General features: G+C 42.9%; 6 protein-coding genes across 6 annotated transcripts; 2 read left to right on the top strand and 4 right to left on the bottom strand.

Annotated features, from left to right (window-relative positions):
• Positions 1-553: 553 nt before the first annotated feature.
• SUI3 (translation initiation factor eIF2 subunit beta) lies at positions 554-1,569 on the top strand (the record flags this gene model as incomplete). Its single annotated transcript, XM_018880377.1, has 2 exons — positions 554-682; positions 748-1,569. The coding sequence occupies 2 exons, from the start codon at positions 554-556 to the stop codon at positions 1,567-1,569; spliced, it is 951 nt and encodes a 316-aa protein (XP_018738202.1).
• Positions 1,570-1,766: 197 nt separating this feature from the next.
• On the bottom strand, positions 1,767-3,629 carry COP1 (Cop1p; the record flags this gene model as incomplete). Its single annotated transcript, XM_018880376.1, has 1 exon — positions 1,767-3,629. One exon carries the CDS (start codon positions 3,627-3,629, stop codon positions 1,767-1,769), a length of 1,863 nt encoding a protein of 620 aa, XP_018738201.1.
• Positions 3,630-4,699: 1,070 nt separating this feature from the next.
• Positions 4,700-5,323, bottom strand: AWJ20_3363 (uncharacterized protein; the record flags this gene model as incomplete). The annotated part of the gene is made up of 1 exon (XM_018880375.1): positions 4,700-5,323. One exon carries the CDS (start codon positions 5,321-5,323, stop codon positions 4,700-4,702), a length of 624 nt encoding a protein of 207 aa, XP_018738200.1.
• Positions 5,324-6,247: 924 nt separating this feature from the next.
• On the bottom strand, positions 6,248-7,564 carry ENV7 (putative serine/threonine protein kinase ENV7; the record flags this gene model as incomplete). The annotated part of the gene is made up of 1 exon (XM_018880374.1): positions 6,248-7,564. One exon carries the CDS (start codon positions 7,562-7,564, stop codon positions 6,248-6,250), a length of 1,317 nt encoding a protein of 438 aa, XP_018738199.1.
• Positions 7,565-9,334: 1,770 nt separating this feature from the next.
• On the top strand, positions 9,335-11,767 carry RRP6 (exosome nuclease subunit RRP6; the record flags this gene model as incomplete). The annotated part of the gene is made up of 1 exon (XM_018880373.1): positions 9,335-11,767. The coding sequence occupies one exon, from the start codon at positions 9,335-9,337 to the stop codon at positions 11,765-11,767; it is 2,433 nt and encodes an 810-aa protein (XP_018738198.1).
• Positions 11,768-11,868: 101 nt separating this feature from the next.
• SSY5 (Ssy5p) lies at positions 11,869-14,511 on the bottom strand (the record flags this gene model as incomplete). Its single annotated transcript, XM_018880372.1, has 1 exon — positions 11,869-14,511. One exon carries the CDS (start codon positions 14,509-14,511, stop codon positions 11,869-11,871), a length of 2,643 nt encoding a protein of 880 aa, XP_018738197.1.
• Positions 14,512-14,987: the final 476 nt, after the last annotated feature.

The raw sequence follows: 14,987 nt of genomic DNA, 5'->3' as shown, positions 1-14,987 counted from the left end.
TTTACTACGGACTTGTTTTCGCAGGCTGCAACTTATTCGCAATAATTTTCGTCTACTTCGTCGTACATGAAACTAAAGGGTTGAGCATGGAGCAGATTGACCTGCTATTTGTCTCAGGTGTTAAGCCTGGGAAATCCTCAGGTTGGGTGGCCCTTGTAATCTTTGATTCAGATACTTATGATATCGTCAGTCGCAATGAGCAAAGTGTACGAATCTCCATCACATTTATAACATATTTGAGCTAAATAGCAACAGAACATTGAGATGAATTTTATATCTACATTGATTAATTTTTTCATTAATCTTATTAGTGCTTCATATCGAGAGTCAACATTAGATCGCGTCAGCTGCAGAACGTCCATGCATACGCGAAGCGAACATAAGCTGAGGTGAGCAATCACCGCCACTTGAGCCGCAAAACATGCCCTAACATCAATATTCATGGAAAGGCTGAGATGACTGCACTCACTTTTACAAATTAGACCTTAAATCTGAAAAAAAGCGATCTGATAGAACACTAGCACAGTAACAGGTTTTATTACGAACAAACAGTATGGCCGAAGTTGAACAACAAATTAGCAGTACGCCTGCTGCAGAGAATAATGAAGAGGTAAGTTTTTTTTTCCATTATGATAAGACCACCGTTCATATAAGGTCAAGCAACGGCGGCCATGAACACACAGTATGTCATGTGTAACGACATGTGGCATGCCAAGATACACAATTCCAATATTAACACAGCTTTAGACCCTCTTTGATCCATCACTGAAAAAGAAGAAGAAGTCTTCGAAGAGTAAGCCTACTTTTGAAGATGTTGGCAACGAAGTTGACGACCTGAAGTCTGAGCTTGAAAAGAAGAAAAAGAAGAAGAAGGAAAAGAAGTCTGAGGATGGCGAAAGCAGGGAGGGAACACCAGTTGGAGATGAAGCTGGCGAAGCAGGAGCTTTTGAGTTTAAGAAAAAGAAGAAGAAGAGCAAGTCTGCTGCAACCTCTGCATTCGACGCTCAGTTAGAAGAAGCTGGAGTCGAGGGTGAAGCAACTACTGAAAAGGCCACTGCCAAGAACAAATATAGCAACGTCAATGCCGATGGCGACCCTGACTTCACTTATGAAGAGCTTCTTTCTAGATTTTTCTCTATCCTCCGTGAGAACAACCCTGATTTGGCTGGTGATAGAACTGGTATTAAGTATAAGATTCCTCCTCCCGCTGTTGCTCGTGATGGTAACAAGAAGTCACTATTTTCGAACGTCAAAGATATTGCCGATAGAATGCATCGTCCCACAGAGCATGTTATTCAATTCCTGTTTGCTGAGTTGGGTACTTCAGGATCTGTGGACGGTTCCAACCGTTTGGTTATCAAGGGACGATTCCAACAGAAGCAAATCGAGACTGTCCTGCGTCGTTATATTATTGAATATGTGACTTGTAAAACTTGTAAATCCGTCAACACCAAGCTTACCAAAGAGAATAGACTGTACTTTTTGGAGTGTAACAGCTGTGGATCTAGAAGATCAGTTTCTTCTATCAAGACGGGTTACCAAGCCATTATCAAGCGTGGAAGAAAATAAGCACAATAAAAAGTATTTTAATATTCATTTAGTTTCCTTCATTTTTGTATGATGTTGTTCTACCTCCAAGTTTCTTAGGGGGTTACGTAGCTTCATAATGACTGCCCGGTACAGTTATCTAAGTGCTGGCTGCTAGTGGTAAGTGTATTACAGGGAATAATATAAGACGAATGTACAACGGTATATATATAAAACTTTTAGTTTAGCGAAGAGGTGTATACACGAGTTACACCATCGCCTCCGGCACTGGCTATGGTAGAGGGGCTTTGCCAGTAGACATCAAGACAACCCTCTACCGACCTGTGGCTATGCAGCTGGCTAATCAGGGATTGTGAATGGATAGACCAAATGTTCACACTACCATCATTCCCACCCGAAATAAATTCTCCACCGCTGGGTGATACAGAAACACTAGATACACTGTCTGGCTGAGCCCGTAATTCATGGACACATGAACCCGATGTTAGATCAAACTGGCGAACATATCCATCCGAGTAAGCCCCCAAAAGCAGATTATCGTGCTGTGAGACAACAACTTTGCTAATTGGTGGGCTATTTGAATCGTGATATATATTGTCCGACCGCGACATTACTGATTCGTAGTCGAATATCGTTTTGCCAGTTTCAATATCGATCAACTCAATGTGACTATCCTCGTAACCGACAATCAATTTTTTACCGTTATCATGAAATTTTATTGTCGTGATAGGGAGTCCCTTATCATCTAGCGATGTTGGCTGAGTTGCCGAATTTGCGCCCATTCCTTTTCCTAATGCAGATATTAACTGATGATTAGTGGTATCCCATAGTCGAATAGTTCCATCCGAGGAACAACTTGCTAGATAGCCACTTTCTTCATGCATAGCTAATTCCCAGATAAAATTAGTATGACCTGTGAGGATCCCTACATTGGGTCGCGAATTTTTGGTTGGATTCTTGTTCCAGTATCTCACTGTTCTATCTTGACCAGCAGAGTAAAATATGCCAGTCGAACTGGAGTATGCAAGCGAAGATATAACTCCATGGTGTCCCTGATATGAATGCACAAGTCGCGAGACCCCTTTAGATAGATCCCACAAATTGATTGCACCGTCATCCGTGGCAGTAAGTAGCGAATTTCGGGATACAAACTCAGTGGCGCGTACAGGATCTGCTCGCCCTTGAATGGAGATTGTATGGGCTAAGCTCCACGAACTTCTTCTATCTACCTTAGATACGTCCAATCCTTCAGAACCTGGCACGTTAGATTCCATTCTATTGGCAGTATTAGTATCGCCCGAGGATGCTGTTACTTCTATTGACATATCGGCAGGGGGGTTGAACACGGATTCAACTGAGACAACGGTACTAGGGCTTGACTGGGAGATAGAGTTGGTGTTCAATATGTTACTTGCTGTCGACTCTGATACGATATCCTGGCTATCGTCTACGGGGATCGAAACAGGCTGCGGCGAGTTCGAAGATTGAGATGATTGAACCTGTCGCTGACCGCGGGAAGACTGAGTTCTCTTCTTACCTAGTTTATTCTGTATCGTTGTATTCGACATGTCTGTCTTAAGCTTAGATGGATGCAAATCGCGATTTAGCGGCGATACTTTGTTGTATGATTCATTTGGTGTCTCATTTTGCTGTCTCTGTCCTGGCGGTTGCTGTTGTGGATCTTGCTGCTGAATTTGCTGTTGTATGTTTTGCTGCTGTCTCTGTTGTTGTTGTTGATGATGATGATGTTGCTGCTGCTGTTGTTGTTGTTGCTGTTGTTGTTGTTGCTGCTGTTGTTGCTGTTGTCGCTGTAGCTCCTGCTCAGCCTGCTGATCCAAAATAATATCCTGATCGGGTTGCTCTAAAGAAGAGGACTGTAACAAATATTCAACTTCCTGTATACACTTTTCCAAATACTGTCGTGACTCTATTAAGGGGCCAAGGTCTGCTTCCTGCGGAGGTGTCTCATTGACCAGTTTATCAAAATCTTCTTTTGCTCCTTTCAGAAGGTCCTTGTGTCCCTCCTTTACCATTCTTAGATGTGTTAGACAAACATAACCTATATCAGTTGAACTAAACATGTGGCTAAATCTCTAAAGGCCGCTATTTCTGCTTCCACCAATGATGTTGGGTATACTTATGTCCGACAAGAGGAGGACAATCGGGCTCTAGGCTCCAGCTGCTAAAGGCCAGGCACACACTTACAAAGAGGTTTCCAAGATCTTGATCTTCTTAATATGATTCTCTACGGAAAACTGAAGTGCACGCTTTTCTCCTTCTAATTTAGCAATCCTCGCCTGTACGTAAGTTAGCTCCAAATGTTTTGCCTACTTAACAAGTTGTGGTACTTAAGGGAGAGATTGTCTCAGATCAAGTGGCTATATCGCCAATAAATTCAAATGAATTGATAAACTTACCTTCATTTCAGCTCGCTCCAGTTCCCACTGGATACGGTCTCTTTCATTTCTCTGCCATTCGGTCTGCAAGTATCGCATAACTCCTGGTAAGGAGTAGTCAGTAGGTTGAGGACGTGCCATGTTGTGCCGGTCTTGTCCAATAATAAAAGCACTACAAGGCGGTCAACTTTAGGAATAGAGAGCCTCTATTGCAACTACTGGACCCTGCAATTGCTTGCGAATTTCTGTTGGTTGGTTTTGTATCTAAACGTTGTTGATATCGCCCCGTCAGTTAACATTGGCAACATGCCATGTGGGTTAGGGTTATAATCAACATGAGCATGAGATGGTGGATGACGGGGGTAGATCGATCATGAAACATGGGGTAGTAGACAAGCGGATTCTGCCTCGGGACAGCCGATGGGGGGAAGGGGGAAGTGGAAAGTGGGAAGGGGGATTACTTTAAAACCAGCTGCTCATCTTGATCTGCTCGGATGCTGCTGGTCCGGAAACCTCCTGTTCGGCAGGAGATCCCCGGGTCCCCCCCCCCGATCTAGGGCTCGAGGTATAATCAATCGACTTACACCTATCAAGCAATAGAGACCCCTATTTTTCCCAAGTCTACTACTATCAAATTATTATTATTATTTATAAATATATGCATCATATGCAAAATCAAGCCCGTCTTCAAATAATCCAATCACCTCCAGCTAGTGGTATTTCCGGAGTCATGGCCGACCGTAACACAAAGTCAATCACTGAGTAGAAACACATTCAATGACCTTGCGTAAAGGCAAGACCCAGCTTGAGATACCATTATGGACCAGGCTGTGTTGAACAAGCAAGTCCCGGGCATTACCAATATCGCCTTGCTCAACCAGTACCAGGGACTGAGTAACGATATAAATGTGTGGACTCGTCAAACATGGAATCTCTTTACTCAGCCTCGTTTTATAGTGACCAAATTCACGACCGGAAAGAGTCGAGGGGCGTGAAAGGATCGATTCTAACAGTTTTGCAGCATGCTCCTGGGCTTCCTTAGTGTCGCCATCAGTTTCAGCTGGAGTATCTTCAACAGCAGCCCCAGTAATCACACCAGCTACCTCACTTTCAGCACTAGCTGTAGAATAAATACTTGTGTACGAGTTTGCTTTGATAGGGGGAGCAGGACGGGTCGTGACAACTACTGAAGCTTTGATACTATCGATAGAAGAAGCACCATTTACAGAAGGAGGTGGTCCAACCGACGGAGCTGCGATTATGGTTTTTGGGTAAGCTCTTTTTCCACCACTAGCAGATCTTTTGCCAGCACCAGCGAAAACAGTGGGCATGCAATCATTCCAACCTTGACCACAGTATGAGTTTTGAAACGACGTCATGATTCAAGTAACAACAATACACGTAATTCAAAAACCAACTTTTGGCTAATGAGATGATAAAAAAAATTCAAAGGTTTAAAATGGTAGAAGCGATACAAAAACGATACGGATAACAAACAGACCAAAGTGAACAAGGTAGGTTGGCAGTATGTGACCGAAAATAAAAACACACGATATAATAAACGAAGGTGTAAGCAGGAAGTAAACCGGAAAATTTATAGCGTTAAAAACCCACCTCAAAACACAATGAATGCAACTGAATCAAACGAATGACACTAGACAGGGATATTGTTGATACATATACCACTTAAAGATCAAACTCTATTAAAATGTATGTAGTTAGGGTTAAATCCAGATTGGCTGTATCTCATCTAAAGCACGCCCATGCGCTCATGTTCATCTCAAACCTTGTTTCAAGTACCAAGTGCGGCTCGCACATGCCAACCATTGTAGTATATACATACCCAGTGTACTTGATCTTGCATAACGAGAACGCCCCGATCGTCTTAGTCTATTTAATTAACTTCATTACTAATTAGACCTGATACAGATGCCACTGCAAATTAGAATGCTTGTAAACCGGGCTTGGCCTAGGGTACATCGAAGGCTCGACCGATACACCGAGGGTTTGCCCTAGAAACACGAAGTAAAAAAAAAATATTTGTATGCGTATAGAGCAGAGCTCCATTGTTTTTGACGGGGAGTTTTACTGAGAGCACTATGATGGGTGATCCCAATGAGCTGAACTCTAATGTCACCTGATGGCAGATGTTCAATCTTCCTTCCACAAGTGTCCCTCAAATTAATGGGATGCACTCACTTAATGACTCGACCATAGTTAGACAAGCCACAGGGTGCACAGGGTGCGGGGCAGAGCCCCAGCCTCCCAGAGAGAAACATGCAAATAATACAGTAAAGAATCGTTTATTGAGCGAGAGCTTCTGCCGCTTCCAGAACCTGATCGATGGTTGGCCGGTCAGTAGGCGACACTGTCAAACACATCTTGACGAGATCTTTGAGTTTGTCGGAGTAGACTGGCGTGGTTGGAAATTTGTATTGACCATTGATAATGGCCATACTAAGGTTAGCACCAGTCTCTGAGTTCTGGAGCTCAAAGGGTGACGCACTGTACATTAATGCAAAAATGGAGCATCCGAGACTCCAAATGTCTACTCGTTCATCAACCGAGGAGTTTGTCTTGACGTCAAACAGCTCTGGAGCGCGGTATGGGAGTGTACAATGCTCTGCCGCCAGATCTTGTAGTTCTAGTGCTTGTTGCCGTGTCCGTAAGTGGACCCGTGCTTTTGAGCAAGAGCCAAGATCCATGAGCACGGGTTTTCCAGTAGTATGACTAATCATAATATTGGCTGGTTTGATATCTCGATGGGCAAAAGGAATTATTTCCGTCAGCGGCGTGCTTCCTTCTGGAAGGTCGTCATTGACACCATCTGTATCGTCTGGGTTGAGCAGCAGAGCATGTGATTCATGTGACGACACGTTTGTGTTACTTGAATTTCTTGAGTAATCTCTTTTCTTGTTCTTAGCTTGTTCACTGCCATCTCCTCCTCGTGCCAATGGTCCGCCATTAGTACCTCCATCGTTGTCGTCTTCACCCTCGGTTTGAGTGTCAATGCCATTGTCCCCCTCGTCGTCATCATCATCATCATCATCATCATCATCTTCTTCTTCTTCTTCTTCTTGGCCAATAACATATGTATCTGTCTCGCTGATACGATCTAAAAAAGCATCTTGAGATGAAATATCTCTGACAGTACCATGATGGTTATGCATAACCCGTAATCCTTTACAGATGTCTATTATCAATTGTACTAGTTCTTGCTCTTTGAAAGATGAGCCATCTATCAGGTTGTCATTGATTTTGTCCTGTAAATTGCCTTCTTCGAAATATGGTAGCAGGATATATACTGTCTTAGACCCATCTTTCTCTTGCACTACGGCGCTGTCCACCGCTCGAATAATATAGTCACTCTTGAAAAGCTTATACGCTTCAATTTCCCTCATTGCCGCTCGAATGGACTCTTGTCCAAATGGGCAACGAATCTTCTTCAAAGCAAACAGCTGGTCTGATCGGATATCTTGCACGAGGTAAACATACGAGAACCCACCTTCACCGAGTAATTTAACGATTTTGAACTTGCGGTTGTTAATGCGTAGAGCTGGCGATTGAAAACAAGTCAAGCATGACGCAAAACTGTCGAAAAAGTCAGAAATGTATGACATGACGGTCTTTTTACCACCTATACCGGGTTAGCCAGAGCACAGGGTTTTTGCTGGCAAAGATTAAAATACTCTACTGAACCAAGAGTCTGTTATCACCAGCATGACGTTTGCACGGCCACTGGTGCGGAGAACGTTGAACATGTAGCCGTATGGACTGACTGCTTCTATGCAGGTTCCAGAATACACGCGCGCATGGTTCAACGAATCTCAATTTCTCACCTCCTGGTATGTTTACAATCTCGGCGGTTCCAAATGCATTGAACATGTCTTTTAATAAGGAGGATGCGGTGAGATTTGCTGAAAATAGAGTCAAGTCGGCCATGTCTAAGAACGACCCGTCGCATGACGTCGCACATGTATTTCGCGTTCGGGATCAGGCGGTAAAAATTGCACACAAGGTATCCAGCGAGACTCCAATCGACTTCTTTATAGTAGAAATAGCAGCTTTGTACCATGATCTTTTGGACTATAAATACGTATCATCAGACAAGTATAGCACAATAGAGGAAGATTTAAGAACTGGCTTAGTAGATGAGGCACGTGTTCCTACAGAAATGGCCAACATTGTTCTTCGAATCGTTCGTGATTGTGGATATCAGCGCGAGAAGAAGCTTAAGTCGAGCAACAGCTGGACAGATTGGCATGAGAATTGTGTCGAGTTCCATTGGTAGGTAAAAATTGTGCTGAACCGATGGGTTGAAGACGCAAGTCAACTCTTTCTCATACGATTGGATCCGACTGACCTGCTCACTCGTGCTTACCCCAAGTCGGCAGTTGTATCCAGAAGAGAATCCCAGGTTCCATATCAAACCGAAGAGTTCTTGAGCCTACAAGCTTTCAATGAGCTTTTCAAGTGATTGTGTCTATATTAACATTTCTTATAGTGTTTCGGACGCTGATAGGCTGGATGCCATTGGCGCCATGGGAATATTTCGTGTGGCAGCTTACTCAGGGGCATTCTCCCGTCCTCTATACAATGTGGACAAAACTGTTGACACGGCATACGGCCATTTCTACTATAAACTTCTCCTTTTGAAAGATACTTTTAAAACTGAGCCTGGTAAAAGAGCTGCCCAAAATAGACATAAGACAATGGCAGATTTCATTGATAGACTTGAAAGGGAAATGACGTTTGAAGATCTCGAATAGACCTGCATATTTCTCCATTACTGGACCCTGCATCGGGGTCTTGTCTTGGGGTTGTACCAAGACATGACTGCCGCACTATTTGACTCCTCTGAAGGTCATTAAATGTAATATATGGTAATATTATACGAGTCATAGAACGCAGTATGCTGTGGAAAAAGTCTCATTTAGAAATAAAACACTATTCGACGACTGTGTAGCCATAAGCAGGGTTCAAAAAAATTTAGCAGCTGCATTGCACTGAAGCCTAAGTTTATAACAACCTCATAATGGGACAACTAAACTAAGAAGCATCAACTACTTATAGTCTTCGGACTTAAAGATAACCTCTATACTACTACCTAGCGGGTAATAGGATTACATATGCAATATTAGGTTTTGCATTGAGTGAAGTACAGGATTTTTCTGTTTAATGATCTCATTCTTATAAATAAAACCAATAGCTAAAATAGAAATAAAAGTAATAATAGATGAACCCGCGACTACTGCTTGCAAACCAAACTCGATTGATTCGACCTGGGTTAGGTCCATTAATTTTTATGCAGATCGAAAATTATATATTATATTGCATATTAAATTGCAAACCATATTGAAATACCTTACTCGAGCTGTTCATGTCATAGAATGTCCGAAGACCAAAACAAAAAAGTGCTGTCTGCGCTTATTTCCACGATTAGGAATGCCAGTAAAGTTGCATCTCAGGATATAGCATTTTATAAGTCCTTAGACAAGACTCTTGAGCAATCTTCAGAAGAGGTTTCTAACAGGCTACTTGGTTTGGTAAATCGTCTTGTTGCGAGTGTGAGTCCAGGCGAAGTAGAGACCTTGACAGTTGCCCAAGATATCAACACACATTGGAAGGATCTAAGCAACGTAATTGATACTTTGTTCGAGAAAACTGATATTTCTTTAGATGCCCTGAAAAAATCAAAGAGTGGCAGCAGTGTTCAAAAGAATGGCATTGCAATTGGCTCGAATGCCAAAGAAGCGACCAAGAAGGTAGATGGTGCCGCTTCGGATAGTGTCATTCATCATTCCAAAGATTTGCCGAAACCTCAGCTGAATTTTAAGAGACCGATCAACAACTCCAAGAATCTTCCTTTCAAGCCGTTATTAACCTCGAAGCCACACTCTTTAGTTCCTTTTGACGAATCTATCAAGTTTGTCGATGGTGAACTAGAAGAAGACTCCGATAATACCCAGCTAGCATCTCATTATTCACAACCCTACGAGAATGAAATTGCTAACCAGCCATATCCAGATATGATAGTACGTGATCCTATCCCTTCCAAGAGCTGGGAGGGTACAGAGGCTATTTATGTCGACACCGTTGAAACATTGCAAGGCATGTTGGAAGAATTAAAAAAATCTTCAGAAATTGCTGTTGACCTTGAGCATCACGACTACCGATCGTATTATGGAATCGTCTGTTTGATGCAAATAAGCAACCGCCAGACTGATTGGATTGTCGACACTCTTGTTCTACGTGAAGAGCTGCAAATACTGAATGAGGTGTTTACCGATCCAAACATTATAAAAGTTCTTCATGGTGCCTATATGGATATCATGTGGCTGCAGAGAGATTTTGGTCTGTACATTGTCAGTCTATTTGACACATTTTGTGCTTCCAAGGCCCTTGGACTACCTAAACATGGTCTTGCTTATTTATTAGAAACTCATGCAAATTTTTTGACTTCCAAAAAGTATCAACTGGCTGACTGGAGGATCAGACCTCTCCCGAGTCCAATGTTAAGTTATGCAAGGTCTGATACTCATTTTTTGCTCAACATTTTTGATCAACTGCGGAATAGATTGGTTGCCAATGATATACTTCATATCGTCTTGAAGGAATCGAGGGAGGTAGCTGGTCAAAGATATGAGTATCCAGGATACGGCCACAGTATAGAAGACCAGTGTCAATCCATATTGATCAAATACAGACTATCTCGCAGCCAGCAAATTGTTCTCAGAGATTTGTATGAATGGCGAGACAATGTTGCACGCCGAGCAGATGAAAGTCAGAGGTTTATAGTTCCAAACCACTTTTTGGTAGGATTAAGCATTTCACAACCCACAACCGTAGCTGGTATTTTAAGTGTATCCAGTGGTGTTACAAGTCATGTCCGCGCCTCAGCTGTCGAACTGGCTAAGATTATTGAAAGCTCAAAGGCTCGAATTGAAGATGATCTAGAGGAGGAAACACAAGTCTCTAATGATGAGCCCCACATGGTTTCTGATGTCAGCACTGTAGAGGATTATGATCAATACATTGAGAAATACGAGGCTGTTGTAGAGAGACAAAAAGGATTGTTCAGTAGTAGCAGAATTGGATCTGCCCTTGAGAAACTGCGGGACACCCAATCAAAATTTTTTACTTGCATAATTAATCCAGCATCTCTTGATCCCGTAACATATTCCAAGCGGTCTCAGATGGTCAGGGATAGGTTGGACTTGTATGTGTCTGTACCACCTGATAGCGATATGAGCGACATTGATATTGAAGGAGATCTTGACGAAGAAATAGGGGTCAGCTCTGGGGTTGGTACAGAGGCAAATGGTGAAACAGAGGTGATGGAAACTCTTGAAACAGCAGTTTCTGAGGATAATGTTAATGAGTCGAGTGATATCTTTGAGTCTTCAGATTCTAATAAGCGTAAAGATCGTGAGGTTGATATTGAAGAAGGTGCGCTAATAACTATCAAGAAAAAGACAAAGCGATCAAAGCGTCGAAAGCTCAAGGTCCTGGATGAAAAAGAGGTCGAAGGTGATGAAAACCTAGATGGCACACGGTATGAAGAAACAGATCAAAGCGCCCAAAGCTTTGGAGACGTTCCCTTTAATGCTTTTGATTTCAAATCTGCCCCAGCTGTGCTCAACAAACCTCAAAAGGCTGTTGACAAAAGAAAGCTTGCTAAAGACAAGCAACGTGGCCGCAAGGACACATCAAGCGTAGCTTTCAATCCTTACGGAGATGTTTCTGATGCAACACCGAAGGGGGCGCGCAGAATCTCCAGGCCAAGTGGTGGCCAGACATTCACCTTCAAAAAGAAGCGCTAGCTCCACATTAATACATTTGCATTAAACCTGATTATAATATTACAACTAGCATATGTCAAAATAAATAAATAATAATTTACGTAGTGAGCTATGCTCCCGAATCAAACAACAGAAACAGGATCAGTATCACTAACATCATCCCCTGAATCACTACTTTCACTTCCTCCAATCAACAGATCCTCAGACTCACTGTCAGGAACTCCTACCACACCCCATTTTATATGTGTTACCTCATGTAGTCTATTAAGGATCGACTCGATGGGGGTAAACAATCCAAATTCTTTACGTTCGCCATCATAAGAATGTAACATTCCTAATACACCAAGACAGGGCCCACCAGTGCTACGACTTGTAAGAGTGGAATCATGGTCAGATCCAGAGTAGGTATCGTCATCATCTTGCATGTCTTCGCTCTTCTGCAAAACCCAAGCTCCCGAATCTCCTCCTGAAGCAAATACAGGGGATTCAGAACATACGACGAATTCACTAGATTGCAATTTTCCATCCGCCCAATATACCATGCGCGTTCCATTGAGTTTACCAGTAGTATATTTTGAGGTGCTTCCATATTTAAAAACATTCATACCAGGATGTAGCTTTCGAATGATCCTTTTGATGTGAAGGTTGCCAAACATGAGCCCTGGATCGTACTGGGCAAACGAGATATCGTCACCCAAAAAGTTCCTGCATTTCATCTTAGGACTACATTTAATAATAGCAATATCCGAAATAGATCCATTGACCACGGTGCGCTCACCCCATACTACTTGTCCAAATGGCTCATGCGGCTTCTCCGTTGTTTTGGAAGTCAATTGATTGATTGCCACTTCATACTCTTGGTGCTCTTGACTATTCGCAGGGTACTTGTTGCGCTCTCGTACTAAGGCACTTTTATAAATGTTGACAAGAACTGGAGAAGGAACAGATACGAATGGATGGGGAGAACCACGGGACTCTGAGAGACAAACATGGGCACATGTAATCGCAAAGGTCGACTTCGCGTACTCGGCCAAGTTGGGATCTGAAGGATCGATCTTAGGATATACATATCCTCCGAGAGTACCACTTAGATTAGTTGCAGTCTCAGTAGCAAGAGAAATCGAAATTGGTGGACTCTTACTATTCACTGGCACTCTATATGGCGGAATGAAATGAGCGGATTGATGAGGTGTCGTATTGAAACTACCTGGTACTTGAGTGGACGTAGATGCGGTAGCTACATCAGAACATACCCTGATAGAGCTCTTCTGTGAATAAAAATGGATGTCCCTTGAAATGTCGTACAGAGCTGCCGTGTTATCAACATGGTGCTGTTCCCGTTGAGGAAATCCAAAAGAGAGTGATAGAACAGAAAAGTCAGGAGAAAACCCACGTAATATAGGAGCAATAAATGCACCATCTTGTTCGGATATACCGTTAGAATCATTTGCTGCAACCGCATTAATCAAAGCTTCAACAGTATTCTGTCCTGGTAATTCAGGGATAGATCCAATCGCAAAGTTCTTTGGATGAGGGACAGTTCCTATTACTGGAGGAACAAGCTTAAGGTGAACGCCTAAACTATGAAGTGCCCTTAATATAAACATCTTGATGGGCTGGAATACCGGGGACAGAAGAAGATTGTCAGTGAAATTAAATGAAACTTTAATGATGCGAGTAAGAGAAGGGGTGGAGTGAAGTGTTATCTCATTTTCAGGAATATTCTCTAGGAGAGGAGATGTTAGAGTTTGTCTCAGTAGCTGATTTACTGATACCGCAGCTCTGGATACATCAATCGTTCGAGACATTGTTTGCTCCATTAGCTGAGTCAAACTATCAGCAAGATCCTTAAGTTCGTCTTGGGCAGTTAATGGTCTTCGAACATTCGGACGACCAAAGGACCCTCCTCCGGAGCCGCCACTACCACCGGCAGCTCCAGCAGAAGACCATGATGAGGAAACAGAGCTGCCCCGTTCGGGCCAATAAGAATGGTCCGAGAGAGCAGAAGTTGACACGTTGGAAGTAGAAACATCTGGCAAAAGACTTCTAGTGGGGATTACCGCCGTCCTAGGTTGATGAGGAGAGGATGAATGCGGTCCGAAGTTTGAACCTCGGGTTCTAAGGGAATTAACGTCGTCTACCAAAGAATTCATTTCATCTGGGTCCACAACTCTCATAACGTTTCTGCCCTCTGATGAAGTGGACAAAGAGCCCTCTTCAGCGATAGCAGCTGAAAATTCAAGACCACCTTTACGTCCAAATCCACTAGCAGCTGACGACCCGTAACTAGACACGGTACCAAAAGTTGGTGCATTCCTGGAGAACATACTTGACTGAACAGTACTAATAGTCGAAGGCTTACTAGATGCAATAGATGCACTTGAGGAGGAAACGTTCTCCCAATGCGAAATCTGTGTCGGGACCTGTCTTTGAATCGATGTTGAGAATGGACCTGTACTGGATCCTGCAGCAGTACCGGAGCCATCAGTACTTGGTGGAAAAGGTGCCACAGTATTGGGACTCATAGACGTATAAATATCATCATCTGATGGGTCAAAATTACCAAGTGAGGGTAGAGATAACAGACTCTGATTTGGATTCGGTATAGTCTGCGGCGAAGAGATAGACGAAGGGGTACCGGTAGTATCAGCGTCATTGTTCAAGTCCGGCTGACTCGCTTGTTCCGTGGAAGACCTTCGACTAGACTCGCCTTTCTCAGACGGGTGTCTCCAGCTGGTTAATAAGCCTTTATAGGGATTAGGCATTTTGAAGAGTCAAATTTAGTAAGTGTTGATGGTACCGTACAATAGACCCGTAACAAAAACGCAGTTGGGCCCAAGCTCTGTTGCTATTTAGAGGTTCAAGAAGAACAAGTCCAGTATTCGAGTGAAGGTGAGATCAAACCAACTAGATTAATATTAGGCACCTGGCCCAAGTATAACAACTGTTAGCTGAGTAGTCGACGTTCGAAGTTCGCACAGCTGGAGATTCGGAATAATACTTGTTATGCAGATTTTGATGCCGTTCACGCTGATATCTCCACAGTACATCTACATATCAGTAGAAGAAGGTTAATTAGATGTAAGGGTTCAATGCCGTGCCGCTCACTTGCCAAAATAGTGCTAGCCGAGAGGTGTCATACTACCGAGAAATAGTTGAGTAGTATATTTATGAACATGTTGGGCTGGGTTTGCACTGTTCAGTCAAGTTAATGGAGAAATATAGTCATTAGTTACATAAT

The sequence above is a fragment of the Sugiyamaella lignohabitans genome, chromosome B, assembly GCF_001640025.1.
Source record: "Sugiyamaella lignohabitans strain CBS 10342 chromosome B, complete sequence".
NCBI classification, from domain to species: Eukaryota; Fungi; Ascomycota; class Dipodascomycetes; order Dipodascales; family Trichomonascaceae; genus Sugiyamaella; species Sugiyamaella lignohabitans.
Note: the sequence above shows the minus strand (reverse complement) of the source record. Positions and strands in the feature narration are given on the sequence as shown.